At 41.1% G+C, this 14,720-nt stretch overlaps 1 protein-coding gene across 1 annotated transcript; it reads right to left on the minus strand.

Annotated features, from left to right (window-relative positions):
- Positions 1 to 661: 661 nt before the first annotated feature.
- Positions 662 to 10,755, minus strand: smc2 (structural maintenance of chromosomes 2). Its single transcript, XM_046048091.1, has 25 exons — positions 10,423 to 10,755; positions 10,039 to 10,188; positions 9,822 to 9,944; positions 9,698 to 9,736; positions 9,484 to 9,594; positions 9,326 to 9,370; positions 9,005 to 9,238; positions 8,468 to 8,617; positions 8,091 to 8,324; positions 7,789 to 7,948; positions 7,590 to 7,707; positions 7,030 to 7,168; positions 6,786 to 6,905; positions 6,494 to 6,698; positions 6,054 to 6,189; positions 5,450 to 5,574; positions 5,102 to 5,295; positions 4,810 to 4,938; positions 4,447 to 4,521; positions 4,045 to 4,164; positions 3,746 to 3,946; positions 3,533 to 3,649; positions 1,561 to 1,721; positions 1,324 to 1,471; positions 662 to 1,219 (listed from the first exon to the last, which is right to left on the minus strand). The coding sequence occupies exons 1-25, from the start codon at positions 10,588 to 10,590 to the stop codon at positions 1,034 to 1,036; spliced, it is 3,588 nt and encodes a 1,195-aa protein (XP_045904047.1). The 5' UTR covers positions 10,591 to 10,755; the 3' UTR covers positions 662 to 1,033.
- Between the last annotated feature and the right edge of the window lie 3,965 nt (positions 10,756 to 14,720).

The raw sequence follows: 14,720 nt of genomic DNA on the forward strand, positions 1-14,720 counted from the left end.
AGCTGGAAAATACTGCCACTTTTGACATGAAAAAAAATATATAAATCAAGTTATAACTTATTTCTAAGATTTTCTTTTCAAAATATATGCAATAATGTATATTTGAGTTAGGTAATAACCATCCATCATCAACCGCTTATCCTGTGTACAGGGTCGTGGGGGGGGCTGGAGCCTATCCCAGCTGACATCGGGAGAAAGGCGGGGTACATTCTAGACAAGTCGCCAGTCCATTGCATCACACATCACACATAAGGACAATTTTAGAGTCAATTAACCTAGCCTCCATGTCTATGCATGGTGGGAGGAAGAGGACCCATGCAGACACGGGGAGAACATGCAAACTCAACACAGAAAGGCCGAGGCAACCAGGGTTTGAACCCACAACCTTCTTGCTGTGAGGTAACAGTGCTAACCACTGCACCACCACACCGCCCGTGTTTAATAACCCTCCCATCAAATTAGTATCAACTTGGCAGTGAATGTCATTGTAGGATATTTGTTTGCGAATAAAGAAGTCTCTTTCATAGCCAGTTACTGTGCATTGCTGTCTTCCAGTGTACTTCATACTACCTCTAAGGGGCGCCAACATTGTACAAATCCTACACTTTTGCTTTCGTCCAATTTGTAAAGCAGTTTTATGACATGACAGTGGGTCAAAAGGTTCATATTAGACCTGCTTTATTTACTAAAATATATGGACACATTTGCTGCAGATAAAACTGGTAAGAAGATGTAGAAAAAGAGCATGAACATAGAAAAACAAAAGGATAACCAAGATTCAGACAAAACAAATTTACAGTTAAAAGGTTTTAAAATACACAAGAATGTGAAGTAACACCACACTTACACAGTTGAAAGAATCGCAGAGTGCAATGGCCACAGAATAAAAACCGCACTAGCAGTATATACAATTGATCAGAAGCTATTAACATACCACATTTTGTTATGTTACGTGATATGGTCTTTAAAAAAAAAAAGAAAAAATCCCAAAGCAAATTTAGAGGGCGACTGCTGAGCTATTTCAGTGCAATGATTAGCTGATGAGCTGCTTGTTCCGCTTGTCTTTTTGACGAGCCTTGTCTTGGACTTTCTGGGGAAGGTTGGCATCGCTCTGGCTGAGGGCAGTGCGTGAAACTGTGGACATGCCGTCAACAAACTTTGTCTTGAACAGGACGTTGGCGTTGGTGAACATGCCATCCTTTAGGGACACCACCACAAACTGCAGGGAGAGAATTTAAATAAAAGTTAGCTTGAGTACATGTTTGCTTAGAGTTGCGGTGAATGTGTACAGTATGTAGTAAACATGTACATGTTTCAACATACCTGGGAGTGTCTAAAATGTGTGCGCAGCATCTGTCCAATGTTCTGCGTATGCGATAGATCCAGGGCAGCATCCACCTCATCTAAGATGTAGATGGGAGCGGGTTTGAACAGCAGCATGGCCAAGATGAGAGACAAGGCCACCAGTGATCTGAAAACACAGACACAAAGAGGGTGCTCAGTAAAAGTGACCGACTTCATTATCATGCATAAAACAAGTTTATTTATTCGTTTTCTGACCTCTGCCCACCGCTGAGCTCAGTGAGGTTCTCCTTCCAGGTGTTGCCCAAGGCCACCTTGAACTCAAGGCCCTCCAAGACACCACCGCCCTGGGGAGGAGCTAGCTTAGCAGTCGCCCCTGGCAGCAGAGTGGAGAAAATAGAGCCAAAGTCCTTGTTTACCTGCAGAGGAAGGGAAATATCACAGCTGAAGTAAAAGCAATAAATACAAGGCACTACAGTGAGGTCCAAATCCACGGGACAAAGAAAATAAGCTTCAAATGCATTTCAACCACCATGACACTTTTGGGTCGACTGATGTGACAGTTATTGACACACTACCATAGATGAGCTACGAGCATTTTAAATGAGCAAAAATAAAGAGTAGAGATGTATAGGCACAAGAAGTCCGTTTGATAAAACACTGAGGTGGGAAATATGGATAAATTCTTCATAGTATATGCAGTTTTACATCTCTGTATGGTTTTTGGATAATATGAAGAGATGGGAGTGTCCATTTTTCACGAATCCAGCAAATTAAATATCTGACTGTTGAAGGTGTTTCAAAATCTAACAATATCATAAAGCAGTCCTGCTCATTTCTTTGCAATATTTTTCTAATAAACACAGATATATATAAAAAGAGACTAAAATATAAATAGTATGACAAAATGTCATGTTGACAAATTTACACTCAGTTTTTATTTATTTATTATTAGGTACGCAGAGGTAAAATTAATGCAGTATAAAACAACAGTCGTGCAATAAATACTTCATGAAGGTTAATTTTTAGAGATGTTCCTTCAACTGTGGTCATTTTGGAGGCTTCAGTTTGTGGTGCTGTTGAGCTGTAGTGCGCTATACTGAAAGATGTGCGTGTTATTTAGTCTACCCTCGTTGATATAAATTCGGTTGAAAAAAAAATTAAATAGAAACACCTATCACTATTTTATTGCAGCAGTGTTGTAGCAGACTGCACTGGTCTTAATTAGGTGTGCCTTATAAAATGGCAACTAAGTGCATATTGTCCCTCAGTATACATAGTCACGATTAGGGTTGAAACGATTCAATCATATTGATTAAATCGATTAATAAAATGCTTCGACACAAATTCTTTGCATCGATGCTTTGTTTAATCCATGTAATTTTACAGCAATTTATTACTGTCGCACATCGCGCTTACGCTGTGAACACGATGTATAATGCCGCTGTTTGCAAAGTGGAGGAAGAGAGAGAAAATAGTGAGGGACAAAGAAGAAAGTGTCCCAAGCATGGGATTATTTCAAGCTAAAGAAAACAACAACTCTATAATGTTACCGTCCATCCACCGTAAAACTAAATTTAGTCGCCTTGGCAACAGCACGACGGCACCTTATCAGAAAGTAACTTTAGCATTTAGCTGAAATCATGATTGATTGTTTTGTTGAAGGTTAGCGAAAGTAAGCCGCAGACCTCAGCTGAAAATGTACACACGTGCGTTTGTTTTTCTCCTTTTTGGGCCCTGAGTTGTAACCTCACAGTCATGCGTTAAGTGGGTGTCGGGGAGCTGCACCTTTTAACTCCCCTCCAGCTCTCTCTGTAGCTCAGACAATCCCTGCTACCTGCCTGTGCTAATCCATCCTTTCACCCATATTCTTTGACTTCATAAAACTGTTATCTTTATAATAAACAGCTGTTTCGTGTGCAGGACCGCTCATTTCCCGTTTGTTTTCTTGACAAAATGTGGTTTGGAGACCTTCCTTGGGTGACAGCCGCTGTCAGCTCCTGTAGAGTGTGTGTGTGTGTGTGTGTGTGTGTCCCTGTCACCGATCAGTCACGTAGCGTGAACGCCACAACAAAACCACCAAGCAAAAGTACTTCTTAAATGACGTATCGATGAATCATTGAAATAATCTATAGAAGCTTCGAATACTAAAATCATCCTTAGCTGCAGCCCTAGCCACGATGTTAGCTGAAAGATAGGAAAATAAATCATTTGCCGAAAGAGAGCAGACCTTCTGCCATGCCAGGTTGAGAGCCTCATTCTTCTTCTGGTCCAGCTCCTCAATGGTCTGCAAGATTTTTGCTTTGTCGTTCTCCACGATCCTCTTCTTCTTCATCAGGTCATTGTACTATAAGGGGGATGAAGGTTGTGTGAGCCGGATGAAGACGTTCAAAGCTGTAAAAGTGTAGTTTTTGCAAAACCCTCTCCAGGTCTCTGTCCTCACCCTTTCTTCTGCCTCATTCAGCATGTTCATGGCTCTCTTGTTGACGTTTCTCTCCAGCTTGGTGGTGGTCTCCTCCAATTTCTTCAGCCGTTGGCCAGCCTCACGAGGGTTGTTGGTCTTGAAGTCATAAGAGGTGTTGGGCTGGCCGAAGAACTGACGCTCCGAGTGGATCCAGTCGTGTTCCTCCAGCATCCGAGACACCTGGAGGAAGAAAGTATGACAAAAAGGTGTGAGAGAGTGAGTGAGTGAGTGAGTGAGTGAGAGAAAAGGTCTGTCTGAAGCAAATGAACCGTGTGTACCTTGTCAGCGGCGTCCTGGCTGTCTTTGCGGTGCTTATTAATGTTGTGTTCCAGCTCCTTGATCTTCAGCTGGACTTCGTTGTTCTGCTCCCTTATTTTATTGGCCTCTGCGCTCTTCCCCTGGGACATTTCAATTGGATGGAAATGATCAAACAAAGAGTCACATTTTAGAATTCAAAGCATTAAATTAGTCAGCACACTACACAATTAAAGTATGAAATAGAAAGAGAAAAGTCCAACTGTCCCAAGTAGATATTACAGGGGTGGCTCAGAGCCCCACAACAGACTATGTTTGAAGTAACTTCCAGCCAAACTAAATTTATTCTACGTTTATTTTACTTTAAAAGGTCTTATAATATAGGAGGTTACAACCCAAAGCATTAAAAGCAAAGTTGTATTCACCTTGAGCTCTTTGTCCTGAGCCATGATCACTTCCTTCTGTTTGGCAAGCTCCTCCTGGGCTTTACGCACTGCTTCCTGCATGGCAACAGAGAGAATGAGGTATGGTGAGAGAGAGATGTCAAATGAGCACAGTACAATAGCTGAGCATCTGCATAATGGCTTGTTTTGAGGGGTGACAAATGATGTCTCATTTACTGGACATACTGTAAATAAGCAACTTATTGAAATCTTGGTTTAGTTCTCTGTTGAAAATGGCCCTCGAAAGTACCAACTTTAGGTGTGGCCATTTAATAATATATATATATATATATATATATATATATATATATATATATATATATATATATATATATATATATATACGGTGCAAGCCATGCTGTCTATCTGCTCCTGGATGGCCGTTATGGCTTCATCTACAGCCTGAATCTGCTGCTCATAACCAGCCTGCTCTCTCCGCAGCTCCTCCAGCTCCAAGGCCACAGCCTCAGACTCCTGCACACGTGAGCAAGAAAAGAAACACATTTGATCAATTGAACAGAAGCATCAGTAGGCTGTTGCTGAGAGGGAAAAAAAAAACAAAAAAAACACATCCAATACAGAGCAATGCACGCCGAGGCCGACTGGCTGTGAATGATCGTGTGTCTGGTGGGTGTACCTGCTGCTTCTGCTTGAGCTTCTTATTGAAGGCATCAGCTTTGGACTTGGCTGCATTGAGTTTCTGCTGGGCTGCTTTCAGCTCCTTCTCCCTCTCTGCCTCAGCATTCTTCATCTTGTTCTCCAGCACCTTGTACTTTTCTTCAGCCCGTTTCTGCACGTCCTTGGTAACACGCAACGTCTCCTCACTCTCCTCTGGTTAAGCAAACACACCACATAATCAGTTAAATTAGCACACACACACACACACACACACACACACACACTGTATTATTTTAATTAATACATAAGCACTGGTGGAATTCAGGCATTTCAAATTGTGCATTTGGGCACATTTCAGCATTCTGACCGATGGCCTTGCGCAGCCTCTCCAGCTCCTCCTGCTGCTGGTGGAAGGAGCTCTGATGCAGCTTGGCCTGCAGAATCTGTTCCTCCTCTACCTTCAGCTCATACTGCTGCTTCAGCTGACGGTACCTGGAGGGAGACAATGTGGTGAAGAGAAGAAAAAAAGTAAGGAAAAAAAGACTCAACTCCAGAAAGATGGGAAAGCAAGTTGCGGGTCATTGGAGTTGCTGAAGACAGAGGTGGGATTTATTTTCCGAATTAAATGTTTTTGGGAAATGACGTCAAAGTGCAATTCAAACAACGCCATTCAAAAATATCTTACTGTAAATGTGCATCAGTATTATAGTTGACTTAACATAAACACACTATCTTTATACAGAGCTCTTCGAGTTTGACCAAGATACATAATCGACATTTTGCAGTGTAAAAATCACCTCGTCAGTTCCTTCTGACAAACACAGTTTGGCATTTCTGGACCACAATTTCTTGTTACTTACTTATTTATTATTTATAAACTAATGTTGGCTGATATATTGGCCTAGTTGATTTGTCTGTCAAGCTCTAATAAGAATAATTTACATTTCTGTAGGTGATTTGTGTCTACATACTTCTCAGCGGTTCCCTTAAGGCCGGCCAGTTGTCGTTCAGTATCCTGAAGCTGGGCCTCCTTGTCATTCAAGTTGTCGCGAACCTCCTTCAGTTCCTGTAGGCTGGACAGAACTGATGCTGACTGGGAACGAGCGCCTGGAAGAAAGAAGAGCAGGAAAAAAGAAAGCCTGCTGGTAAATCCATTTCAATGTATGTCTAGCAGCAGTTTTATTTTTTAAACAGCTGTGTCTGAAAAATTATTTAATTTAACAGTCATGCTAGTTAAAACTGTTATTTCATGTATAATGTTCTGAAACTTTATAAAACAGTGATGAAGCAAACACTATTCTAAGCAACAAATAAATAATTTTTGTTTTTGCTTGTTCTCCCCAAACTTACACACTGCAGATGACTAAATGACATACATATAATCATGACAATGAATCCCCCTTCTTCTCACCTCCGCTCAGAGTTCCCTGTGGGTCGAAGATGTCCCCTCCAAGAGTGACGGTTTTGGTCATCACCTGTTTATCAAAAGCCACTTTTTTGGCGTTGTCCAGGGTGTCACACACCAGTGTGGAGCCAAAGACGTACTCCATGGCCTTACGCAAGTCAGATTCATAGCCCACCAGGGACAAAGCTGTGTGGACGTTGTCCTGTCCGACCTGACAGAAAAGAGGGAGAGTCATCAAAGACACTGTACCATGTATGACAATTTAATTTCCAAACCTGGCAGTATTTAGATATCTTACCAGGCTCTTGGCAGTGTTGACCACTCTGTCGTTGAGGGTCTTGGCAGAGATCTTGTTCAAGGGAATGATTGTGTACCTACGCTGTAGCTCTCCCTTCTCCAGCAGTTTTTTACCGGTTACCTGGAAAAGACAAAATCATTCGCACCGCTGACTCTGGTTACATAGTCCCACTGGTCTGCATACATAAAACCCTTAAACATGATTGCACTAATAAAACATGCACAGTGCCCACTACCACACCTACCTCTGTGTCAACTATAATGTTATAGAGCCGTCCTCCTGCAACAACCTCCAGCGCCGTTGCATAGGAGACGTCACGGACTGTGATCAGGTTAGCTAGCAGCCCCTTCACTTTGCTACGGTCCCATCCTCGCTCTGGGTCCCTGTAAGACAGCAGAAACACATGAAACACTTTGCAAATGTTGCTGAAACTCTTTTCAGGGCTCAAAGCAACATGTTAAGACAGTAAGTTTAATTTTTATAGAAAGGTCCATTATTTTCTCCTTAACGGGTGTTTACTCCCTCATACACACAGACACTTAGTTATGTGTATACAAGTTCCTCTTTAAGTAATTGGTTCTAAATTAATAAAATAAGCAGTTAATGTTTGATCATCAAATTCATATTACTTTTTATAGTATTAAGTATTTTACTTTAAATTCAGATTAGATTAATTCATGCTTTTCTGAAGATTATTTTGCCCTATAATAAGTTGTTATTGGGGCCGTAACAAAAGTAGGAACATCCACATTCAAAACACTTACAGTACAGTTTGTTAAAGATATGAGCAAATTCATTCCTTACTTGTAGTCGAAGCGCAAGTTGGGGAAACGAGACACAAGACACTCATAGGTCTCTTTAAGTTTAGCGACCTCTCTGGACAGCTGCCTTCTTTTGTCCAGCAGACTTTCCTCCTTCCCATCTGAATAGACAGACACCAAATGTTAATACATAATGTTTAAAGTAAGGAGTACGTAAGAGGCTGCACACACGCACACAGTACCTTCATAGTTGAGTTTAGCTAGCTCAGCCTGTAGTTTCTCCCTGCTGCTACTGACAGCCTGCAGGGTGTCCTGGTCCTTCTTGTATCCACTGTCCATCTTTTTCACCTCTGCCTGTTTACTCTTCAGCTCAGCCTGGGCATGCTTCAGGGTCATCTGGGCCTGGACGGACAGGAGGACACAGACAAGACATACTATATATATTAATTCTACTGAGCATTAACGTTTGTGCTAAAAACTCGATACTGAACTCGCATCCTGAAACACTGCATCCCTGACAGATGGGTTCAAGTCCTTTCCTTACCTGCTTGGCCTCAGTATCTGCCTTGCTCATGTCATTCTTGCATGTCATCATCTGCCCAGCCAGTGTGGCCTCCTCGCCGTCCTCATTGGTAGAAAGGCCCGCCGACACGGCCCTAAAATGCTGTTCAGCGGCCTCCAGGGCTGCGCTGTCCTTCTGTCCCTCCTCCTGCAGAGCCTGAAGCTGCTCTGTCGACTTAGAAACCTCCTTTTCTTTTACCACAAGCATTTTCTTGTCCTAAGGATTAAGGAAAATAACAGTTCAAGTAATCAGGAATTCAGTTGTGCAAATTACCCTCACTGTGTGTAGATTTAATTTGCTAAAAGTTTCTGAGATGTGATTATACAGGCAGATATTAGCAAAATGGACTGTCCTGTTACCTCCTCCATACTCTTTACAAGCTCCTTCCTCTTCTTGGTTTCATCTTTGAGATTCTGTTTTTTTAAGTCAAGAGCACTCTGAGCTTTGGCGTCCACACGTTGCACATCAGCTAGAGCCTCCTCCAGGGATTTTAATACTCCATTCACTTCCTACAGGCGAGCAGGTAAACATTGTCAAAGCAATAAGACTTAAGATTCCCTTTACTTGTAGTTTGATTAAAAAATAAAATGAAAAAAAAAAAACATTGAAAAATTCTTTCAAAATGTCTTTTGATGCAAGAGGGTCGAACAGACAAATATTCAACAAAAAACAAACAAAAAAACCCTGCAAATATTCCAAGTTTCAACAAAAGTTCCAAGAATGAGGAAAACAGATCATCCAAATGTTCTCAAATAGCAGCAGATGACATTTCCTGAGAAAGTGTTTAAGGTTAACAAACAAAAAAATGGTAAATAGTACATAAGAGCTCTCTAAATATTAGCATAAGGGTCTCTATTAAAGTATAAAAAGCTCCCCAATTTAATCTTGCAGTGTACCTGGTCTTTTTGCGTCTGCAGCTCCTGAATCTGGGCTGAGAGCTCCTGGACTTTGCTCTCATTCTCACCAATGCTGGCTTGCATCTTGGCAATGTTATCCTGCATCACCTTCAGATTGTCTGCCGACTTCAGCTTCGTTTCCTCCGCACACACAAACAGCCAGGCCACGTACAGCCGTGACAAGTGCTGGATCTCACGCATCAGCTTTTGGTACTCCAAGTATGATGATCGTTCCTGCAGAGGGAGGAAAGTTTAGCAAAAATGGGATATTAATTATTATTTATTCAATTATTATAATTATTAACAATACAGTGAACCTACCTCTTGCAATTTCTGCATGGTTGGAGTAATTTCCTCATCCAAAATCTGAAAGAGTCAACGAAGAGAAATGGTTAAATATTTCAACATTAGCTGCAATTGTATTTCTCTCCACTGTAGGAGATGCATTAGTTAAAAATGAGTTTGGATGTCTAACATACTGTCTGAATCTCCTTCAGCTTGGCCTCCTTCTTCTCAATGGTTTTCTGAGCACTAATCTTTTTACATTCATACATCCTGGTTCCTGCAGCCTCCTCAATCATGGCAAGGATCTGAAAGAAAAGATGTGATCATTGGAAGACCAATGAAAATAGAGGAAAATGTGTATGAAAAAGTACTGATGGTGAAATAGTGGACGACGGATGTATGTTTTACCTCTGGTGGCTTCATGTTTAGAACTTTGGTGATCCTCCCCTGAAATATTGGAAGCATCACATTATAAAAAACTGTACAGGGCTAAAACCACAAGCATCCATACTGCTGCAAACAGGACACCAACCTGCATGATGAGAAAATGTGGGTTGTTGACGTTGAGGCCAACAGAGCAAAACAAGTCTTGCACCCTGGTGTTGTTGGCATTGACTCCATTGATGAGGTACTTGTTCCTGCCACCAATTACCACCTTAAAGAAAGAAGGAGTCATGTACAACACAATAACATTCAAACACAATAACAAAAAACACGGAGCCCCCGTGAGCTCTTAATTCTTTGCCAACCTGTCTGGTGACGGTGATCTCATCATGAGTTTCAAAACCCAGAGGACTCTGGCTTTTGTTGGAGTTGTCAAAGGTAATAGACACAGTGGCCTTAGTGATACCACCTTGTCCATTTTTGTAAACCAGGTCCTGAAGATTGGAGGCCCGCACCTTTCAAGTGAAAATGAAACAAAAACATAGAAGTTCCAACTAGTTTTGTTGAGTGTTAGCTAACGTTAGTGTTAAGATGCTCCTCGCTATCTCTGCTTTGCTAGTAGTAGTAACGTTACGATTGAAACTATTACCAACTTACCACGATGCTTAACTCTACACAGTAATTAAGGTAAATACCTACGTAATTTTTATTATGGAGCGTAATGACATCATAACTAATAAAGTACTTACATGTGTGAGATTGGAAATGCCCAAAAGGAAACATATCGAGTCCAAAATATTGGACTTGCCGCTGCCGTTCAGTCCTGTGATGGCGTTGAACAGCGGGTCAAAGCCGTTGATCTCCGTCCTCTGCGCGTAGGATTTGAATCCTTCAACAATAATAGACTTGATGTGCATCTTCAGGCTGTCCTCTCTCCGCAGACTCCGGAGGCAAGATTCGTGGTGTTTGAATAACGTTACCTACTCGGTGACTTAAAAAAGGTGAAGCCCTGGCTTACAGCCCAGTATTTACAACCGACAACTCGCTCGTCTCCCCTCTAACTTGAATTTTGGCGGCAGGTATGGAGCCACTGGTCCGTCCGCTCTGTGCCTGGGACGGGATGGGGCGACTTAAAGTGTCTTAACACGATGTGTGCACACATTGAATATATTTATCAAGACATAAATATGACTGATCTGAAATCAAAGATAAAATTCAAAGAACACCGTTTCAGATACATTAGTGTGAATGTGTATTTTTTCAGGCACATTTTAAGGCTACTAATACTCCCGACTTGTTTTGGCGCCACCTGTAGGTAAAAAACAGAGCCACATGTGAAGGAAACTGATTCACAGACAGAGAGAGGGGTGCAAAACTCTTCACACAGTCTGCATTACCAACATGCATCTTGGCCAAACAATTAATCTGACCTCCAATAGTCACTCAAACCACCAAAACACTTCGTACAAGTCTCAAAATAGAGTCGTTCAACCAAAACACTGGCAACAATTCTCATTTAGAAAGCATACAGTCTGACTCATAACACACTGACCTACAAAAACAGGGAGCATTACATAAATGAAGAACTTTTATCTTTGAAGCATGAGCGAACAAATTAGGTTTTCATTATACAATAACAATAACATATTTTCACTTCAGAAATGCAGCAATTTGCTTCAATATCCTTTATTTGTTCTATATCTGTGGATAGTATTGTAAACTGTGAAAAATTTTACTGTAAGTTGAAACAAAACCCCCACCACAAATTTCTGGAATTCCAGGGCTGCAAACAGTAATACAAATAAGAAACACCTCAAAAACTCATAATGTACAGTACTTGAGGGTGCTAGTCCTCCCTCTCTGCTGCATTTTCAAGTTCTCATCAACATCACATCTTATGTCTTCCCTGAAGATGCATCTTGGAAAGTATCTTCTGGAATGTCTAATCCAACCCTGGCAGTCTTCAGGAGAAGTGTCTCCACATCCCGCATTCATGGCATCCAGTAAGGTCATCTGGTCATGTGGATGGTGGTCACAACAAAGATAGGGGAGTTTCTTGCTCCTCTCTCCTCCGCTGGCACAAGGCAATTATGCAGGTCATCCAGGAAAGACTTGAGCCTCTCCGTATTGTCGGGGCCAATGAGTGGTTTGTATAACAGCAAACCATTATTGGACAGTGCTGCACACATCGTGATGTTAGCTCCTCTCTGCCCTGGGACATCCATGGTTGCTCTCTGTCCAATCACATGTCTTCCCCTGCGGCATGTTTTTGCCAGGTTGAATCCAGCTTCATCTACAAAGATGAATGTATGTGCAGTTTCCCAGGCTTCCAGCTCCATTACTGTCTAAAATACAGTAAATACACAGGACTTCACATTATGCATCACTGTGTATGTTCCCTGATTGATTATTGAACAGACATCTTACCTGGACATATTGATAACAGTTCTTTCACACGTTCACAGTTTCTCTTGAATGGTATAGTGTACAACTGCTTTGTCCTTATTTTATGTTTCTCCAGGACTCTGGCAATTGTCATTGTGCTGACCGAATTCACATTTCCAAGAGTGATATTGTCTGCCTTCTAAGATTTTCTACTTATTTCAATCTGGTCACTGCAGAAATGCAGTACATTTACCATCAATCTGTTGTGAATGTCTTTTTAACAGTTTTGGACACAGTGTGTTAGCATTTGGAAAAAAGTACTGCAGATACAGTGTTTTGGAGGTGGTGAAGTAGTAATGAGAAAAGAGTTCATAAATTTTGGAGAAAGGGGTCATTGAATACATTTTATGTGAAAGCAATGAAAAATGATTCACAGTTTGGTCCACATACACTTCTGTTGCACTGACTGTGTGAAGAGTTTTGACAATGTGACTTCAGTTTTGACCAACGCAGGTTAGAAATTGAAAAAAACTGTAATACAGTATTTCTGAATTGCTAAAACACTAAAATCCATTTGCAAAACCGAAGTTGCAAGTGTACAAACCACTTTATTGATTGAAACACACAATTTGCAGAACTTTAAATACTTCTCATGTGGTTAGACACAACTAGCAAATCGGAATCACTCTTTGTGCAAAACTGTAAACACATTGTCATTCACAATGCACATGTAGCATTTCAGTGCACTTCAACTCAGAATGGCACAACACAGCCCCCAAAAGTGAAACACAAGCAACACACTGTTGTCATCGGTAACACACAAGCACTCAAAATTGAACACACCTGTTTCAAATCAGTAATGTGTTGCACCTAATCAGTAATAAGGATATAAAGCCATGTCAAATCCAGATGGCATGTGTGATTTTCACAATGGAGGGCAGGAGAGAAGGGGGACGGGGGACAAACATCAAGAGCCATAATTTCCAATGAAATGAGAGCAACAATCATACACCATGTTCTGGTTCATGGAATGAGTATGAGGGAAGCAGGACTACGTGTTCAGCCAAATATAAGCAGGTTCTCTGTGGCCTCCATTGTCAGGACATTCAGAGAAGAGAACAGGTAAGTGTACTATCATTTGTGGTCCCTCAAACTTACAGCAGAGTATATACAGCTGTGGAACGTCTCAGTAAATTACTGTAACATGTCTAAAAATTGGCCCTTTTCTTGCAGTATTACAGTAAAACTAATAGTAGTATAACATTAAAAATAACAGTATTTACGTTTTATGTATTGTACATATTTGGTGACATTTCAATGCATTAGGCCTGTCTGTACAATTCTAACAAGAGGTTTTATTTGCTAGCATTGAAAGACTGCCACATGCTGGTGGAAGCAGAGGTATGTTCTCACAACAGCAGGAGACCATTATTGTCAATATGGTCCTTCAAAATAATCTCATTCGTCTGCATGAAATACAACAGCGAGTTGAGGAAGACAACGTGAACTTTGAAGGAATCAACAGAGTGAGTCTCTCCACAACTGACCGTGTCCTGAAACGCAACCTGATAAGTCTCAAACAAGCCTACAGAGTACCATTTGAGAGAAATTCTGAAAGGTAAGAGCTACGATATCTATGTACAAGTAATCATGTCTAGAAATTATACAGCACTATTGAGTTACTGTACCTCTTTACTGTGTTGAATGTAATGCAGCCCATTTATAGAGTCATAAAGCCTGGAATGCCATGTCATTTACATTACTTCAAAAATTAATTTTTGTTCATTTCTATAGAGAATGTTTCAACTGGGTTCCATGGAAAGGCCTCATGAGTGCATCTTCTTGGATGAAGCTGGCTTCAATCTCACAAAGAGGAGGAGAGGCCGCAACATTATTGGTCAATGTGCCATTGTAGAGTTGCCAGGGCAGCGTGGTGGCAATGTGACCATATGTGCTGCCATCAGCATCTACGGGGTTATTCACCGCCATGTGACTTTAGGGCCTTACAACACTGCCCATCTTATAATGTTTCTGCATGCTCTACAGGAAGCACTACTGAGATGTGAACAGAGGTATGAGCAGGCAGAGCATCCCATGTATGTGGTAATCTGGGACAATGAACTTTCACCGTGGTCCTAGAATTCGTGAGTGGTTTGAAAATAACCTACGTTTTATAAATGTGTGCCTCCCACCATACTCACCCTTCCTTAATCCCACTGAATTTTTTCTGCATGGAGGTAGAAGGTCTATGACAAATCCTTATGCACAGGAAAATTTCATTCAGTCAATGGATGCAGCAGAAACTAAACATTACTTAAAAGTAGACCTACTAAAACTATTAACTTGGGTTTTTCTAATATTTATTTTAACACCACAGACAAACTCTAGCTTCGGGCAGATGATATAAAGCAGCCGTGAAAAACATTTACAAGAAATCTTTCATTCCCTGCAATAATTGGCCTACTCTGAACAACATAAATTAGACATTGTACAGCTGCTGTTTTGTGTGTTTGTGAGCCTTGTCAAAGGAGAATTTCTGTCACTGCTTTGGGACGGACGATAAAGTTATCTATGTAAAATATTGTATAAAGTGAATTCCTAATTTATTCTACTTTTAACAAGGCTAAAGGCAGACAAAGGCAAGAAATGTGTAGTTGTTTTA

Source organism: Micropterus dolomieu, linkage group LG04, assembly GCF_021292245.1.
Source record: "Micropterus dolomieu isolate WLL.071019.BEF.003 ecotype Adirondacks linkage group LG04, ASM2129224v1, whole genome shotgun sequence".
Classification (NCBI taxonomy): domain Eukaryota; kingdom Metazoa; phylum Chordata; class Actinopteri; order Centrarchiformes; family Centrarchidae; genus Micropterus; species Micropterus dolomieu.

What these genes read in the sequence shown, in the direction of transcription:
- smc2 (XM_046048091.1), bottom strand. Translation starts at nt 10,590, where the DNA reads ATGCACATCAAGTCTATTATTGTTGAAGGATTCAAATCCTACGCGCAG. An exon ending in ACATTATAGTTGACACAGAG is followed by an intron (nt 6,906 to 7,029) that starts GTAGGTGTGGTA and finishes TGTCTTTTCCAG; the next exon opens with GTAACCGGTAAAAAACTGCT. An exon ending in TCAACCTGGCATGGCAGAAG is followed by an intron (nt 1,722 to 3,532) that starts GTCTGCTCTCTT and finishes CTTCCTCTGCAG; the next exon opens with GTAAACAAGGACTTTGGCTC.